Genomic DNA, 20,438 nt, shown 5'->3' on the forward strand with positions numbered 1-20,438 from the left:
AAAATACAGTGAATTTTTATTTATTTATTTTACTTGAGCCAATAAGTAATGTCGAAATTTTTTGATAATTCATATTTAAATAAATAATTTTTGTATTGAAAGGGGGGAAAAATGAAAAAGGAGAAAAGAATGTTTGAATATTTTGTATGTATTCAAATAAATTACTTTATATGTGTAGTCCTTTTTTTGTTAGATAAAAATAAAAAAAATATCTTGGTATTGTTTCGTGAAAAAAAAAAAAGAAATATTCACCATTTTATATCTAAATAATACTAGACTTTTAAATTAATATTTTATATTCAAATAAATGACAACAGATAGTATATCGTTTATTTAAATACTTTCTATCATTAGATATATCTACAATAAATAATTAATGAATGAACAAAACGATATCAATAAAAAAAAAAAAAAAAAAACAAACCAATGCGTTTACATTTGCATCGTAAAAAAGAAAACGAGGAAACATTGTTAATAAGAAATAGAGAAATTCATTTTGAGAATTTTAAACGAAAATATTCGAAAAGTGAAAACATATTTATACTTTCAACAAGTGGTTTTTCCCCTACCCTCCTCCCCCCCCCTACCCTACCTTTTTACAATGACAAATTTACAAATTTATTTTATCGTTCTAATTGAAAATTCAAAAATGTATATAATAATTCATTGCTCATATTTGTTGCAGCGACAATTACGAGAAAAACGAAAGACCAGTGATCCGAATCTCTCCAAAACAAAGTGAGTTACAATTATATCGTAAATTTTTATTAATTTAATTTTCCACTTATCTTGATAATCGAACATCCGACAAAATTACAAGGAAAATAGAATCAAAAAGAAAAACTCTAAGTGGGCGTTTAGGTAATAAAATTAATTTGTCGGTACGCTTGGATCATTAAATTTCTAATTTGATTAGGCCGTTCAGAATGAATTTCTCATTTTAATTCTAATTCTACGAATGAGAGAAAATATATACCGGAGAGTACGTTTTTCGTTTACCACGAAATCGATGATAGAATTACTCACGACGTAGTTTTTAAAGGAGAAGAAGAAGAAGAAGAAGAAGAAGAAGAAGAAATACATTTTCAAACTGACGTGTAACTGACAAACTATTTCTCAAAGTACATCGACCATTCTGTCAAACTGTCACCGATGTTGGTTCATTACGAAATTGTACAATTGCCAGAATGAACCTACACTACGAATATCGGTACTATTTCGAACAAAACCTTGAGAGAGGTAGAAGAGCGAGAGAGAGATGCTAATTTTTTTCTTTTCTTTTTTTTTCTTTTTTTTTTTTTTCTTTTCTTTTTTTACAAAGACAACATCGCGAAGAGAAATCGTCATAATGCATACCGTTGAAATAGATATGAAAATCTTTTATCGTGGTAAATAAATAAATAAAATAAAAGGAAAAAAGAAAAGAAAGAAAGAAAAAAAATTATACGAGAGATATGAACACTAATCATATTCACTTCTTAAATAATTCCATTAGATTAACTCGCTGAAATATAATACATATTTAAAACCTACGAATAAAAATTAGCAAATACGAAAGGAAGATCTCTAGCTCAAACTCTCTTTCTCTCTTTCTCTCCCTCTCTCAGTTTTTCTCTCTCTCTCTCCCTCTCTCTCTCTCTCTCTCTCTCTTTCTCTCTCTTTCTCTCTCTCAATCTGTCTTTCTCCTCCTAGTATTTATACGACCGAGCTAAAGAAGAATTTCGATGCAACGCGAATCAATTCCAATTTCAACGAAGGACACTTCGCATCCGTTTATTTCATGAATTCAAATTAAAACGGGACTTCAATCATCCCTGAAGGGCTCCTAAACATGCGAACGATTCTCTACGTGCAACCCAACATAACATATATACGCATATAAATACATTATATATATATATATATATATACGCACATACATGCGTATACAAATTTTGCATAAAAATTTATTTGCATAAAAATTTTCTATAAAAAAATATTACAAATTACAACCATTGATTTCAATTACAAGATCTCTCTCTCTCACTCCCCCTATGTAGAATCGTTCGCAACAATAAAAAGTTCATCCTTTAACATCATTATTATCTTCTTTGTCGTCGTCATCATCATCATCGTCATCATCGTCATCATCATCATCGTCATCATCATCATCATCATCATTATTATCATCATCATTATCATCATCATCATCGTGAAAACTATTGCGTCGTTTTAATGTACAACGATCGTCGGACTAAAACTCGTTTCTAGCATCTACGATGCATCATCGTCATGTGCCATCTTTCTTGTCTTAATCCCCACTACCACCACCTCGCATCACCCCTCTTCACGTCACCCCTTACCCTTCATCTTGTTCATTCCCCGTCACTGTAAACGTAACTCATGAAACGATCCTTCGAATTTTTGGCAAAATTCCGTTCTCATCTCTCTCTCTCTCTCTCTCTCTCTCTCTCTCTCTCTCTCTCTCTCTCTCTCTCTTACTGCCCCCTCTATCTCCCTCCCACTCTCTCTGTTTCTCTCTTTCATCATTTTATCTCTTTCTCTCTCCCTCCACCCTCTATCTCCCTCTGCTCCCCCCCTTTCTCTCTCTATTTCTCTCTTCCATCATTTTATTTCTCTCTCCCTCCCTTTTTCTATCTTTCTCTTTTCTTTCTCCCTCTCTCCATCTTTATCTTTCTCTCGCTCTTTCATCATTTCTCGCTCTCTCTCTCTCTCTCTCTCTCTCTCTCTCTCTCTCTCTCTCTCTCTTCCTTTCTTTTTCTCTCTTTCTCTCTATAATCGGCGCGTATTTCGAAGGATGGTAGCACACGTGCAAAGTACGCAGACTCGAGAACGACTCTTCTCTTTTACCCTCTCCCCTCTTTCACTCTGGGTTCCTCATTTCGTAAAGGTGTGTATGGATAGCCAGGAGGCCTTCAGTCTGACGTTAAACGTTCAATTCCACGGATGGCCGTTGCGTCGCTTCGACGGTACGAAACGCCCACGCGACTCTAACCATACTATTTCTTTCTCTCTCTTACTCTCCCTTTTTCTCTCTTTCTCTCTCTCTCTCTCTTTCTTTCTCTCTCTCTCTCTCTTTCTCTCTCCCTCCCTCTTTCTCTCTCTCTCTCTCCCTCTCTTTGACCCACCCGAAAGGCGCATCAATTTCAATTAAGCCGACCGACGTCAAGCTTCGATTATCCGCACTTTTTCTTTTTTTTTCTATTTTTTCTTCGTCCATTTTTTTTCTCTCTTCAGTTCTCTTGTTTTTGTTTTGTTCACTTTTCTTTTCCCCTCTATTTGGCTTCCCTTTTCGTTCGCCTATCTTTTTATTCTATTCTTTATTTTATTTCATTTAATTTCTTATTATATTTTTCATTTTATTTCTTTTCCCTATCTCCCTTTTTTCCCATTTGAAATCTATATCTACGTATATATCTCATATTTGTGTTGAATATAATGTGAATTAGATATCCGTGAAAAATTATAGTACGTAAATAGAGGGAAATAATAGTGTGCAAGTGTAAGGATCTCGAAAGGTATTAGTCGATCGATTAACCCATCCATATGTATATAATATCGCTTGTCGTAATTTTTGTTTTTTTTTTTTGTGATAGAAATCGATAAGATCGAAAAGATCGGAAAGATCGAGAAAAGTGCGAAGAGATTGGAGAAAATAGTGATCGAAGAAATATTTCGTAGATCGTATCATGTTGTCATCGTCATCGTCATTGTCGTCGTTGTTGTCGTTGTCGTTAACTTTTGAATACTAAAAACGGATCGGTGATGAGAACTGAGAACGTAAAGTGGATCGTCCTTCTACGTCGATTCGAGTTGTTGCGATCGGTGATGTCATCCGAAAGGAAATTTCGAGATCGATTACAAAGTGTTAGGCGCACGTCGATTTACATATACAAATCCAAATCCAAAATACATATACAAATGCAAATCCAAAAAAAAATTAAAGAATCTGAATCGGACAAAAGGAAAAAAGGAATAAAAAAGCTATAGTCGTGCGTGCGATCCGTCGAAATTAGATTGAAGATTAAACGACGTGGATGATTTCAATGCTCGATATATCCGTTCTCCTCGTGAGATCCATAGATCACGAAGTCGATAACGTCGTCGTTATTGTCTCGAATCTAATCGAATCAAATCGAACCAATTTTCTCGATTATAACGAATACTCGAGTGTTACGATAATTAGTTCCAAAGAAAAATATTAATTATTCTTTCAAATGCGATCTATATAACGAACACTTTTCTTCTTCGTGTAAAGAAAAAGAAAATGATCGTATACGATGATTTAGGTATAGATCGAAAATTAAACGACGACGATGATTTCAATATTCGATATATCCATTCCTCGTGATCCATAGATCTCGAAATTGTTTAACGTCTATGTCACATTCTCGAATTTCTAATCGAATCGATTTCTCGAGCGTAAGAAAAAATTAATTGATTATAAAATATTAAAGAAAACGATAAAATTATTTTCTAAATAGCACTTGAATACGTGACAATTTAACGAGCTTCTTCATCTGCGTCTTTTTCCTCACTTTGAGAACAAAGCAAAAAATACCTAACAGGAGAAAAAAAAGACAAAAAACAAAAAACAAAAAATTAACCATGAGCAAGGGTTTAACGACCCTTTTTTTCCATCGTCCATCGATCTCTCCTTCCCCTCCTCTATCCTATCCTATTCTTCCTATCCCCTCGTGCCACTTCCCCTCCCATAAAGAAAAGATGGAAAAGGTATACCTACCATTAATATATAGGAAAGGGGTTGTTAAAAGTTAGTCGTTTCAAGGTATTCGCACACAGTGTCGGGGGGGATTATCGACCTCGAGGCTGCGCCTCGTCTTTGATCCGTTCGAGCGTAAAACTGGACGGACGCCTTTGACTGCTCTCCGCAAACAAATAAGCGTCAACGCGCGTTAATACCGGCCTCCTCGTCAATGTATGTACAATCGGAGAACACCCAACGACGACGACGACGACGACGACGACGACGACGACGACGACGACGACGACAGTGACGACGACGAGGACGATTTTTATTTTTATTATTATTATTATTATTATTATTTTATTTTTTAATTTTTTTATTTTTTCTTTCTTTTTTTTTTTCTTTTAATTTTTAATAGTCAATTGATAACAGTCGAACGGTAAAAAAGATGATGATCGATAGATCGATAATATTATTTTTCTGTTCTTAACATCTTATACCTAAATATGACTCGCGAATATTTCTTATTCGTTATTAATCATAACATATTGTAGAAACATGCTGTTTTTCTCTCTCTCTCTCTCTCTCTCTCTCTCGTTCTCTTTCTTGTGCGCGTGTGAAACATTATTAAAAATAGCATCGAAGATTTGAAATTCTAAAAGATCTTCAGAAAGAGAGAGAGAGAGAGAGAGAGAGAGATCGACGATAAAATACGTTAAAATATACTGCTTGGCGTATCGATATAGAATCTTGTAAAATCGAGTTAAGAGAAGGAAAGAAGAAAGATTGAGAAGGATCGACGTCTAGAGTCACGTGTGGTCTTATTTCCATCATCGTATCGATCAAAGGAAAAGAAACGAGGGTGGCAAGAGATACAGAAAACACGTGTGTGTGTGTATTTGTGTACGTACGTACGTACGTATGTTTGTATGTTTGTATGTATGTATGTATGTATGTATGTATGTATGTATGTATGTATGTATGTATGTAATACGTAGAAACATGTATGAGTTTGACCAGTCAATTTTATCCTCATGGAAAAAAAAAGGAAAGAAAAAGAAAAAAAAAATTAGAAGGAGGAGGAGTAATAGGTGGCATTTTAAAAATTGTATTATCCCTGTCAACTAAGTAAATTAAATTGATTCGATATATCCCATAGCGACGAATAATAGCATGGTGTCTGTCTGATGAGGTTTAAAGTAAAAATTTTTTACAATAGAAATACAATGAAAAAAATCATCGAAAATAATCGTACGTCAAATTTTGGTCGATCTATATAAAAATTGCCAAGTATTGTCAAGGGAATTAAAAGAAATCGTTGTAATTCTCATTATCAAACTTGATACAAATCAGATAAGTTCTATAGTAGAAAAAAGAGAGAGAGAGAAAAAGAGTTCAATCTAAACGAAAAAGATATCTTCTTAACTTAGAAACAATTAATCTTCTTTACGATGTGCAACTACTACTCTTGCCAGAAGGGCAATCACGATGAAATCGTAACATTGACGACGGTGCCTCGTTTTTACGTGTCACCTATGTACATAGATATTACGTGACACCTATGATATAGATAGATAGATAGATAGATAGTTATTATACGTTTAAATATACGCGCATTATATACAACAAAATATATAGAAAAATACATACACGATAATATCTGTATATATGTGTACATAAAAAACGTAAAAGTACTTTCCTTAACATATAGGAAAGTATAATATATGCATATATAAATAAATAAACAAATAAATATATATATATATATATATATATATATATATACACATATGTACATACGTATGTACATAAAATCGTGAATACCAATACATAGATATAAATATACGTATGTAGTTAATAGATATCCTATGTACATACGAAACTATGTACATATAAATATAAAATATATATATATATATATATATATATATATATATATATATTTATATACACATAGGTTCATCATAGAAATAGTAAACACCTAAATCGTTTCTCCTGTCGGGTCGTGTCGACTAAGCTCATAATGAGGTTTCCCTTCTTCTTTGTCGTCTTCTTAAAGGTACTTGAGCTCAAAATCCGAACATAATGCAAACGTCAATGTTATGTAGTGCTTCAGGGTCTGGTTTTAACGTTGTTTGAAAATCATTCGAATTACATGGTAACTAAATAAATGGGATCTTTAGAAAAATATTACAGTAACAATAATATACAGATATTACATTGATTACTTTTATAAATGATATTCTTATTCCAAAGTTTTATATAAAATGATTTGCATTTTTGAATTTGAACATTTAGAAAATTAATTAAAGAAACAATCGCGATTAATAGAAAATGATTATTACTAATCCTAGGAATGATATGCTCGTATCGTTTCTATTGTTCTCTTAGTTACAACCAAGACGCACACGTATCATCGTAAAAAGAATATAGGACATATATGTATTAAAGGGGGTCACGTTGATCGTAATTAAATTCAATTGGCGATGATCGAAAAATCTAAATGAACTACACTTTAAAATCCATTGTTTTATTTTGTCGTTCTTTTAACATTTTTTCATATATCAAAAGTATCATCCACTGTGTTTAATAAATGTAGAGAATGGGAACTCATAAAAAAGTTCCTAAATTAATTTTAAAAATCAATGGATCATTTTCCAAACCTTTTTCTTCTTTTTCTTTCTTTTCTTTTTTTATAGAAATTTTTCGACCGTCTAAGAACTTGTGTCACTTATTGCAAAATATTTAATACTTTTTAACATTTTAATACTTTTTTAATACTTAAGTTTTAATACTTTTTAATATTTTCCGGATAGTTATTTTTCTTTTTTTTTTTTTTTTTTTTTTCCGTAGTGAAATACACGGTAAATCATGTTGTTTAATCCACCGTAATCTTCTTTAATACTTTTAAATATTTTTTTATGGATTAAAAATATCCGCACTTTTAAATACAGGGAGAGGAAGAAGAATTTCAAAAGTCTGTTTTCCGACACTTTTTCGGCAAATTTTTCTTTTTCTTTTTTCTTTTCTTTTGTTTTTTTTTTCTTTTTTTTTTTTTTTTTTACAAATTGTAAAACGACGAGCTTATGAATTTTTTTGAACCATCTAAAAACTTACGAATCGTTTCACGTAATTCATTTCAATGATATCGCAAAAGATATATATCCGATCTTAAACACGTTTGTTGATACGGTCAACGAGTGTTTTGCACATTCCACATGGGACTTAATATTAAAAAATAGTTTCAACATTTATATATGAATAAATATTTTTTTTGTTTTTTCTTTTTTTTTCTTTTTAATAATATTTATTGCGTTTTAATATACAATGTTTCCTTGACTTTCAATATTGTATATATTTTCATTAAAATTTTTAATATCTTAATAATAATTTTTCTAATTCAATTATAAACAATATAGTTCATTGTATATGTATATATGAAACGTGTTTGGATTTTTCATATACGTATCTAATAACCGTATCTCAACAATGTATTAATACATTTTATGCTATTTTCAAGGAATAAGGGTGTATAATTTCGTTCTTAAATGGTTTGTTATTTTCGGAAATTAGTCAATCGATATTTCCATTCATATCACATCATTCTATCGTATCTACCCCTCCCTTCCCCGGCTTCTCTCCTCTCCTACCCTCCCCCGCCCCTTTCTCTCTCTCCCTTCTTGCTGTTTCTCTTCCCCTCCCCATCGGCATTTAAAGTACACTCGCAAGCTTTTATAAGGATGATGTGGCTCGTATATCTGGTTTAAAAAAGATCGATAAACCAGAATGGCGAAGGAAAGGAAAAAAAAGAAAGAGAGATAGAAAGATAGAGAGAGAGAGAGAGAGAGAGAGAAGAAGAGGAAAGTGACCTCGTTTTATCAACCCTCCTCGTACGCAACGTGCAGTTCGCAAAAGGATGGCCAAAGCGATATCAGCCATAGTAGATAATAGACATCTTGGGCTTTATTTTCGAAGCGCGATCGATACTCTCGAATCAATACGTAGACAGTAGTGCGTAGTCTTCACGCAGCCTCCCACTTTTTTCTTCTCTTACCATTTCTTTAGAACGTAGTCTGAAAGAATATATATATATATATATATATGTATGTATTCGAGGACGTGAATAGATTTGCAAATTGCATATAATCATAACGATCGATGATTTTATATAGATTTTTGTTCTTTTTTATCTTTTTTTTTCTATGAAACAAAATAATAATAATAATAATAATAATAATAATTAATAATAATAATAATAGTAATAGTAAGTAAATAAATACTTTTTATTTAATATATTATATATATATATATATATATATATATATATATATATATATTTATTTTATTTTATATTTGAAAAAGAAAATCTTATCACAAACTTTTTCTAAAAGTATTTATATATAGTAATTAATTTATAAAAATAATTTATAAAAATACGAAGAGAGAGTATCAGTAAATATAATACATTTTATTTTATATCGTTAAAATTCGAATTAATATTTATTTAAAATAAAATACTTACTTTCTCTCTCTCTCTCTCTCTCTCTCTCTCTCTCTCTCTCTTTCTCTCTCTTTAAAAATTTTAAAAAATTTCAAATTAAAAACTACGAAGATTTTGTTTCATAAAAAATATCCATCTATGTTATATAATAAAGTGTATTTTAAATTTTGTAGGACGAGAAAAGAAATAAAAATGTTGTATACGAGAGTGTGGTTAGATAGAAGAGTATGGGTGGGTGGGGTGAGGGGTGATGGGCGAGAAAGAGAGAGAGAGAGAGAGAGAGAGGAGGGTGTAGGGCTAGAGGTAGTGGGGCGAGGAAGTAAAATGAACGAATACACTTCGACGAAGAAATATTCTCGGTCTAATACCTTCGTTGAATAGATGATCGGAAGCATTCATGCCTTACGAATAGATCGTGAGTATCCCTGCACCGGCGTTGGATATATTACCAGCGACATACACGTTCTCTTTTGTATGCACAAGAACGCCGCGTTTATATATCGCAGCTGCGGCAATGGTGGTTCTATATCGAGAGGGTTGATTAAAGTGATGAAGGAGCGGCTTCGATAAGGCTCACCTCGATCGACGCCGATTAAGCTTGCAAGCTTATACACTCCTACATATCTATATATACATAACGGTCCTGCATAGATACCATACGTATATGTATACTGTGTACATATGCACGTATATATGTATGTACGTACGTATGTATGTACTATGCATGCATACGTCGTAGTACGTACGATTGTTATATAGAAATATGTTTGAAATAATACATTTTAATTGTGCAAAATTGAAAAAAGATATGTCAGTTTGTAATACGTATTATTTATTGGATTGGAACAGCGACTAAAACTCTTCAAAACGATTTTTTTTCTTTCTCTTTTTTTTTTCTTTTTTTGTTTTTCTTTTAATTAAAAAAAAATTTTTTTCACCAGTATTATATCTATTTGAAAAGTAATGGAAACTTCGTTTTCGTTGAATTTTGCAAAGTGATATAATATTTGTCGATAAAAAAAAGAAAAAAAAAAGTAACTTTTTTTTATACACATAATACTAATATTGAAATATTTTATATAAGTAGTCGATAAGAAGAAACGATGCGTTTAAAAATGAATGATAAAAATATCTCGAGGATTGTCTCTCTCTCACTCTCTCTCTCTCTCTCTCGTTCTCTCTCTCTCCCTCTCTCTCTCTCTCTCTCTCTCTCTCTCTTATAATTTCTAATGTCTCAGGATTTTCATTTTTCTTGACTCATATTCGTAATTTATATTAACATACACATACGCGTGCATCCACACATACATACGCGCGCGCGGAGAAAAAAAGATTGACCTCCATTTAACGTAATACAATAAAAAATTCCAAACGATTTTGATTTTATTTATTTTCTTTCATCTACGTTATATAAATACATAGATAATCGATCCTAGTCTCTACTAATATATAATCTCGCGTAAAATATCTTTCTTTTTTAATCATACGACATAACAATATCACACGTGGCACGTAATATTATCCAGAATAGTCGAATAAGGAAAATGTCAGTGCATCCGCTATCACCTATACTACCCGTCCGACTTTTAGACATAGAAAGAAAATAAGGTTCAACCTTTATAAGGGCGACACAAATCATGCTACCACGATGTTTGTTGGTCGTCGTTGATCTCGAACGAAGCGACCCGTTAAACTTAACAAAGTTTACACGATTTATATTAATTTTGAGAAATAAAATATTGGAAAAGAAAAAAAAAAGGAAAAAAAAAAAGGAATCGATCTATTAGGGGAAGGGAATAGAAGATCAAACGAAAGGAAACCAAAAAAAAAAAAAAAGAAGAAAGAGAAAATAAGAAAGATTATTATTCCATTCATTACTTCTTTCAACGTTTGTATCAATTATAAAAAAATCTTTATTCCAATAGAACAGTACACCTGACAGTTTAGACATTAGACATTTTTAATTTTTTTCTTTTTTTTTTTTTTTTTCTCTTTCTCCTAATAATAACAACACAAAGAAATTTTCTTCTATATTAATTAAAGAAAAAATAAACGAAAAGAAGAAAGAAAAAAGTGCGCTACTACTGCTGCTGCTGCTGTTGTCATTGTTGTTCTTATTGTTATTATTGTTGTTGTTGTGTCCCTGAAAGTGGACAGAGATAATGCGATAGTGATCGAAATAGTGATTAATAATTATTGAATCGAAACTCGCGATCGATGTCGACGAGGTTGTGATGCATTTATTACGTGATTGTCTCTTTTATTCCATTGTGGAAACGCTTCGAGAGTAAGAAGACATAAGAAAAAATGAGACAGCGCGGTTCACGACGTGTTCGTCCTCGACCTCGTTCTCGCGAAAACGAGACGAACTTGACCAATCCGGTATCTCACGCGGATCCTTCTTCCCTTATCGATCGATCTAACAACATTACGAAAAGGTATCCAAGCGCGGATGAGAATGTCGTCGAGGGTCCACATGGGGACCTTGGAATAGAGGCCCTTCCTGTTAATGAACGACGTACAAGATCCGAAAGGTAGCTGCAGCTGATTAATATATCGATCATTAGATCGATAATATTTCATTTTGATTATCGTTTGAAAATTTAATTAATACGTAAACAAACGAACGAACGAACGAACGAACGAACGAACAAAAAAAAACAAGCAAAAAGAAAAGAAAAGCAAAACGATCATATTCGTTTTTATATATTATGGGGATTAAAATGATATTTTGTAATATTTGAATTGATGATGTATATATATATACGTTCACAACCTACATCGAATATAATTTCTTTGATGCCAGATATTCCCCATGAATTTTAGCGTCATTTTGTAAATTGGAATTAATCCTTGTTATTAGCGTATATCGTTTCCGAGTAAAGAACGTGGGTAGATATCATTAAAGTCATAAAAGTCTCATGTGAATGTTTCTTGAATAGGGCTTTAGAAAACAGTTCATTATATTAGAAATGTTTATTCAAAGAAAAAAGGGGTAACTGCTTACGTTAAAAAGCTTGTGTTATAAGCTAACGATTGACTACAGGGCTTATTTCAGTGACTGCGATCCTTCCGGTACATTTCCTGGAAATTCGGCTGGTAGCTCGTCTAATAGCAGTTTATCGACGAGAAGTTTGGACAGTCCAAGTACGAGCTTGGAACAAGTGCATCCAGCGACCTCGTCGGCCAATGCATCGACCTCGTGGGACAGTGACGTCGATGTCGAGCCAGATCCATCCGATTGGAGTCAAGGTGTCACCGAAGAAGTACTAGCGCGTCTTAGTAATTCCGAGAAAAAGAGGCAAGAAGTTATCAATGGTACGTAGATTGATGATCCCATGCTCGAGAATTAGTTTTCAATTTTATATATTCGAAAAAAAAAAAGAAAAGAAAGAGAAAAAAACGAAAACAAACGTAGAACGTAATTGTTCATCTACGATATGATTTCTTTTGTTAACGACAGAACTGTTTCATACGGAACGATCTCACGTACGTGCTTTGAAGGTACTATCCCATGTCTTCCACAAACCATTACTAGAATCGCAAGTACTGCCATTGGATCAGATCCAATTGCTCTTCTCGAATCTGGACGAAATGGTAGCGATACATTCGCGTTTCAATCAGGCAATGAAAAGGAAAAAGAAGGAAAATCCTTGCGTGGGCGATGTCGGTGATCTTTTATTGGAAATGTTCGACGGAGAAGCCGGTGAGACGTTCGAACGTGCCGCCTCGACTTATTGTGCGAAACAGCAGGTTGCTTTGGACGCGTTGAGAGATCGACGTAGGAAAGATCTTAAATTAAATTCGTTTCTGAACGAAATCGAAGCCAATCCTCTTTGTAGGAGATTACAACTGAAGGACCACATACTGACAGGTATGTTGAGACTGACCAAGTATCCTTTGCTCTTCGAGAATCTTGCAAAATATACGCCGGAAAAGAATGAGAAGGAAAAGGCATCGGTGTTTCGTAGTCTCGAACGTAGCAAAGAGATCTTAAGTCGTGTAAATCAGGCCGTAAAGGAAGCAGAAGATTACCAACGTCTCGTAGAAATTCAACGTACCATCGACAGATCGGCCTTCGATAAATTCGATCATCCAACCGTTCAAGAGTTCAAGAATCTCGATATAACTAAACGCAAACTTATTTACGAGGGTCCATTGCAATGGCGTAGAACCGAACAGAATAGAGCGAAACCGGTCGATTTGCATGTCGTTTTACTCGACGACACGATATTTTTCTTGCACCGTCAAGATGAAAAGTACCTGTTAAAGTTTATTAATACCAGTCAAGCGAATTCCGTGTTAAGCCCTATCGTTAAAGTATCAACGGTACTTGTCAGGCACAATGCCGTGGACAAGAATTCATTGTATTTGGTCAATACCTCGCAAAATGGAGCACAAATTTATGACCTGGTGGCTGCCTCTCCGGCCGAACGCAAATTATGGTGTAAACACATTTCAGAAACGGCCGAAGCTTATAAGACTCGTGATAGACAAGGTAGAAGACCTACTCCACCTACTACACTGCCAGAAGAGTCTGTATCCGGAATGGAGGATACGTCTTTGGCTCTGCCTAGTCATGTCGTCGAAGGGAAAACAGATCATGCCGCGGAACAAGAACACGAGCCAGAACACGAACATGAACGTGAACCAGAATTAGAGTCTGAATTGGAACGAGAACATGAACAAAAATTAGAATCGGAACAAGAACATGAAAAAGAGCAAAAGGATAGGCCTGATAATTTAGGAAATATTGAAAAAGAGGAAGACGGTGGTGTACCGGATACTGCAAAAGTTGAACCTTCGACGAGCGAATCATCATCACAACAACATCAACCACAAAAGTCCGAGTCACCAACACCAAGAGGTAATTTCTATGTATATTATTAATCACTTTCATAATTTGATTACTCGGTGCTACGTTACAAGAATAATGATCAATATCCTTGAAACAGTTATTATTTGATTGTTTCCACGTAATGTTCTTCGTAATACAAGAAAGCTTTGATAATAATATCACGTCACTTTTTAAACAATAAAATAGCAAATTAATAATTACTATAAAAAGTAAAGTAGGACGTTCATTAATTCTCTTTGATCAATTAATATTACTTTGAATAATCAGGTATCGGGGAACCATTGCGTATGGTCATCACAGAAATCTCCCTTATTGATCCTCTTGAAGTACACGTGGAGGTACCATCTGTGCATGTTGCAGAACCAGTTCTTACAACGATAGGTATTATTCTTTTTACATTTTTTTTTATTCCTATAATCCAATATACTCTTATACATACATTCATACAGACACACTTATTATTTATTTATTTCAATATTTCTATTATCGTACTCAATTTCTATCTTTTGTATTTCCAGAATGTCCAAGACGTGTAGGAAATTTACGTAGATAAGAATTAAAAGCGGAAGAATTGGCAAGAGGATCTGGGTAAGCTTAATGGTGGTTTAAAGCAGCAATCGCCCGACAAGCGAAAAGTCTTCTCCTCGGGTTCGTAATCCCGGTCCAGCCACCCAAACCATTTTTTCCGCCTGAAGTCTTCTTCACAAGTGAGATATTCACCCGCACCAATAACAACAATACACTGTCGTGTGTGCGAATTTCGTGGAGAATTGTGTTCCCTACTAATTATGACACTTGAACATGGCAGCTGACAAAAGTTGCAGTTTTTAATATGTGTGTGTTCCTCCTTGGGCCCGTAGCATCGCTATAAAGAAAAAAAAAAAAAAAAAAAGAAAAAAAAAGGAAGAAGAAAAAGAAAACAAAAATAAAATGGAATGAAATGAAATGAAATGAAATTTATGAGGGTCACAACACAGTCAAGCTGGGCCGGAGAACGTAAAAAAGAGAATTTTATAGGGATAAAGAATAATTAGAAGCGGGAAAAATTGGCAAGAGAATATTGGATAATTTTATTAATAATGGTCAGAAGAAAGAAGTCAGTCCAGCAAAACCAAAAAAAAAAAAAAGAAAAAAAAAAGAAAAGAATAAGAAAAGAAATCCGGGATCATCAATTTTCGATTCTGACAACCCAAAATCCATTTTTCTATCAACTTTGTAAAACATTGACATGTCTTTGAAAAGTAATGAATGATACTTTACCAAAAGTTGAGATGTGTTTTTGAGAAAAACAAACGAAAATTTGCAGAATTGTAACTGATATTTACCAATTGTTAAGAATGGAAAATATGAAAGAGAGAAAATATTTATGCTCTTACAAACGTTACGATCATTGCTTCGCAAAAAGCGAATATAATAATAACCCTTTCTGTATCGTTTACATTTTTAACGATTCGTTTACTATAATAATAGTAATAGATGTTTATTCGTTTTGGACTTCATAGTTTTGAAGAGTGAATCTATTTTTTACAGATTAAAATTCTCTATTTATTTTTATTTGCTTATCAAAGTGTTCTGATCGTTTTTCAATCGTTTTTTTTTTTTTTCAATTATTGCTGTGTTCACAGTTTTACCTTTCCTTTATATAAATATATGTTTGCGTATATATATATGTATATATATATATATATATATATATATATACACATATACATATATGTATATATATTATTGTAAATTATCTGCATTCATTCTGTTTCAATAGTCTCTCACTGATTGTATTTTTTTTTTTTTTTGTATATATATTTGTCTCTCTACATTTATTTTATAATTTTAGTTGAGTTTGCTTTCTTACAATTTTCCAAAATTCGACGATTTTGTATTTGCTGAATATTCAACGCCATTTTTATTATGGGGAAGAGAGAGGGAAAAAAGAAACATTTCTGCTATACTAACGATTATTTCTTGGCAAACATTATAATTGTAGTAACCACACTCATAAAGAAGAGGAAAATGAAAAACACGTAAATAAAAAATACAGAGAAGAAAATATGCTTATATATAATAGATCTATATATAAATATATATATATTTCGACATGTACATTCAAACGCATGTATATATACTTATATAAATTTATCCTTTGAAACATATAAGAGGCGATCGATCGCCACATGACAATGGTCATCATTTGTTTATTATAGTAACTATACGTTACACACAGCGCTTAAATCAATGCGCATAATCGTAAGAAGAGATATGGCGTTTTTTTTTTTTTTTTTTTTCCCCTATAAACAATTGAATTTTTGAAAATATTTATATTTACTACGTATATAAGGGAAATTATAAGAACACGAAAAAGAAAAGAGAAGAGACACAAGATGAGTGACAAAAGTTTGCAGAAGAGAAATCACATACACACAACATAACACACACACACATACAGAGAGAGAGAGAGAGAGAGAGAGAGAGCGAGAGCGAGAGAGAGAGAGAGAGAGAGAGAGAGTGAATGAAATAAAGAGAAAACAAAAACAAACGCCTTCATTAACCCTGACATTCGTCGCTGCAGATTTTCTGAAGCATCTGTTGTGTCTTAAACTCTAATGGAATAACCGGTTAGTTATTTTAACTTTAATTTTCAATTATTTTAATAATTTGGCCAATGATTATGAAATGTGATCTAAGTCGTATTATTTGTATTATTTTGAGATATTTTGACATTTAAATTTGAATTATTTAAAAATAATTTTATCTTTTATGTCTTAGTATTAAGAATAAATTAACTTATGACTTTTAATATATCAAATGAATCAGATCACTTTCGTAATCACGAAACTGAATTATTATAATTTATAATTTATTCTGCGTCTTTACGTACTGCCCAATTTCAGTGAGTGACTCGGTGACACTAGGATGCGACTGCTGTACGCCAAATCAGTGTTTTCCGGCTAACGTAGAGTGTAAATCGATTAGAAGATACGACACACAACTGGAGTATTGATTAAATTATGTTCAAAACTGTACATTTATAATAATGTAAACTTAAACAAGAAAAACATTATTGAGAAGCATAACAATACTGTAGACATTGAAGAAGTATATATTGAAATTGAAAAGCGTGATTTGTGAGTGTAGTTTGAATGATTAGTGTAATAGGATCGACTGAATGTAATTGAATGCTGTTGCAATTTCCAAGTTGGAAGGAAGGTTTAAATTTGTTTGTTAACTACCTTGTCTCCTTCTGACTGATCCCTACTAAATTGTAAAAACTGTAGGGAAAGATATATATTGGCCAATCATTTAAAGATTTCCTAAAATGATATGATAATAATTTTTCATAATTTTTTTTAATCTTTGGACATTTTCCAAGGCTGCATGTGTGACAATGCTAAACAGTTTAAATACTGAATAGTCATTATTTATGCCAGGTAGCATATCCCTGTTGCCATGTTGATTCTTTCCAGGCCTGTATCCGCTTTAGACTTGAGAACTTGTTGAAGTAAGAAATTTATGAACAGTTAATAATTTGCTTTCTTGTTCTTCGATTAATCTTTTACTTTCACCAAGTCTCTCGATTTCTAAAGAGTAATGCATGTAAGGCCTTAACAATTCTTTTATACATTGGTATAATAATCTGACAAAAGAAAAAAAAAAAAAGTAAGAAGTAACAGTAATGATAGTATGAACGAGTAGTGTTGGACAATTAACATCATTTTGCATTTTTTACAACAACGAAATGATGCGGAAGAACCATTTCTTAGATAACACTAAGACTGTTGCATTTTTGTAATACTATGAATAATCTGACATTTTATAACATTTCTATAATTTTGAGTGCTCCAAAAAACAAACAAACAAACAAAAAAAAAAGGATTTAATATCTCAAATATAACGAGCGTGTAAAATTTTGATTTATGATGAAATCATGAATTAAGATTTATTAGTTTATGATAGAAATGATTCAATTTTAAAAGAATTCAATAGCACAAGAATGATATATGTGAAAAACGAATGAAGTTCATAAAAGCAATATTTTTGCTCTCTGATCATCCAGATGTCTTCTTATATTTTGCAGTGTTTCTATTTTCAAATCAATAATTTTGCTCTCAATGTTGTACTTATATCTTGGTGCTACATTTGCCTATGTGAGCGACAAAGTTCCTTTCTTAAATCACTGGATGTCTCTACGAATATGAAAATATTTTATAATAATTCTTTGATTGATAATATATCAAAATATAAATTACAATGAATGCAGTAATAAACAATTAATAGAAATGTAGCAGATCCAACATTTTACAAAAAAAAAAAAAGAAAAAAAAAGTGAAAAGAAAGAAATATGACCTATTGTGACTTCATGATTATATATATATAAATTGTTATAATGTCATCACAATGTCTGGATATGTTGAAGAAATCAAACGATCGGAATGCTAAAATAAGTTTATATATGATTGGAGTAATAATCACACGAGATAAAGAATTTATTTACTGACGTAAAATTTTACTGTTATTGTTCATTAATTCTTTATCTAATAATGAACTTCAAAGCATTATAAATACAATACTATGTATATGTATAAAAATATTTAATAACATTATTAGTTGATATTATTATTATTCTTATTATTATTATTATTATTATTATTATTATTATTATTATTATTATTATTAATTATTATTATTATCATTATTATTATTATTTATTTTTTCTTGGCGTGACCCGAGTTACTCCTTTTGACGGGTTTTGCTACAGATTGAAAGTACATTGTACTATTATGGTGGTTGATGTCCTGAGCCGATGAATGCTCTGATTATTTTATTATTATTATTATTATTATTATTATTATTATTATTATTATTATTATTATATATTATTATATTATTATTATTATTATTATTATTATCACTATTATTTTACTGCATTAAAATACTTATAAAATTGTATATTTTTTGCAATCATTTTAAACACACACTATAAATACTTGAATAAGGTTAAATGTAAATGTTTAATAATAGCATTGTTGATTCGTAATAATTTCTATATTTTCACAGAAAAAATCGTGCACTTGACAATAGAAAGATTTTATGTATATCTTTAGAGAAAGAAGTGCACTCACCTCTTAGATGAATAATCTAAGATAAAAAAAAAAAGTAAAACTACATAAATATTATATGTACTTGCGGATGAAACATGCTTTTTAAAGAAAAAAACAAAAAAAAAAAACAAAAAAAAATGAAAATTGCTTCTCTTGTATCTTCATATAGAAAGAAAGATACTGTATATTCGTATATTAATTTGAAATTGTTTTAATTTATTAAAAATACAATCAGAAATGGAAACAAGTTTTGTCAGATAAATACAAAATACTTAAATATGTAAAATCAGCATATTTTTTGTACGTTATCTAGGAGAACACTGTGTATGATATAAATAATTCTCTTGATTCCATAGCGATTGATAATACATTAATTGGTGAAAGGAGAACTGAAAGTTATGCATATTATATTTCTTATAAGCTAAAATAAAGAAATATAAAACCATGCTTTCAGGCTTTATTTAAATGACATTTTTGTAAATATCTGTTTCTTTTTGTTTGTTTAATGTTATCAGAAAGATTTTCATTTAAATCAAATAATTTGTTTATATTATTATTATTATTATTATTATTATTATTATTATTATTAGATCTAAATCATCTTAAAATGTATAAAAGTACATATAAAAATTAGGTTTTTTTTTCTATACATACATATAGAAAAAAATGTGTATATGTATATATATATATATATATATATATATATATATATATATATATATATGTACACATTTTTTTTTCTCTTCATAACCTCATCATATATAAAACTTATACGATATGATCATAAATATAAATATAATGTATTAATAAAAGTTATTACTCTCGTTCTTCCTTTATTTTTTATTTAATTCTGATATATCAACAGTACAAACAAAATTGATAAGCAACTGAACGGTAGTTGACTATAAGACGTTCTAATGATCGGATGCAAAAGAATTTTTATGGTTATAAGATTAGTTTATATTATCGATTCGTTTTGCGATTTAAAGTATATTAATATATAAGATAATATCGAATATCAATAAAGAAAATATTTCATTGGTGATAATATTTAAATAAAATTAAATTAAGTTCTAATAGTGTTTTTAAAAGTAAAAAAAAAAAAAAAGAAAAAAAAAGAAAAAGAAATAATAGGAAAATTACAAGACATATATTAAGTACGTATTATTGATCTAAAGTAACAAATTATCGTAAAAGAAAAATGCGAAATATCGAAATAAAAACGAAAATCAGTGATTCTACAACGCTTATTAATAAACTTGAGAAAATTACCGA

At 31.2% G+C, this 20,438-nt stretch overlaps 2 protein-coding genes across 8 annotated transcripts in view; both read left to right on the top strand.

The window, feature by feature from the left end:
- Positions 1 to 17,077, top strand: part of LOC124427617 — a 74,506-nt gene extending 57,429 nt beyond the window's left edge. For all 6 annotated transcript variants that reach the window (XM_046970755.1, XM_046970757.1, XM_046970760.1 and 3 more), the window contains 6 exons: positions 686 to 738; positions 12,268 to 12,527; positions 12,673 to 14,076; positions 14,335 to 14,448; positions 14,586 to 16,679; positions 16,956 to 17,077. In XM_046970755.1, the coding sequence (XP_046826711.1) occupies positions 686 to 738; positions 12,268 to 12,527; positions 12,673 to 14,076; positions 14,335 to 14,448; positions 14,586 to 14,620 (1,866 nt within the window). In that variant the 3' untranslated portion in view covers positions 14,621 to 16,679; positions 16,956 to 17,077. The remainder of the gene's footprint in view (positions 1 to 685; positions 739 to 12,267; positions 12,528 to 12,672; positions 14,077 to 14,334; positions 14,449 to 14,585; positions 16,680 to 16,955) is intronic.
- Positions 17,078 to 19,945: 2,868 nt separating this feature from the next.
- Positions 19,946 to 20,438, top strand: part of LOC124427408 — a 1,647-nt gene continuing 1,154 nt past the window's right edge. The window contains exon 1 of one of the 2 annotated variants that reach the window (XM_046970306.1): positions 19,946 to 20,438. In XM_046970306.1, the coding sequence (XP_046826262.1) occupies positions 20,365 to 20,438 (74 nt within the window). In that variant the 5' untranslated portion in view covers positions 19,946 to 20,364. The other variant, XM_046970305.1, reaches the window with a different exon arrangement.

This window comes from Vespa crabro, chromosome 10 (genome assembly GCF_910589235.1).
Source record: "Vespa crabro chromosome 10, iyVesCrab1.2, whole genome shotgun sequence".
Classification (NCBI taxonomy): domain Eukaryota; kingdom Metazoa; phylum Arthropoda; class Insecta; order Hymenoptera; family Vespidae; genus Vespa; species Vespa crabro.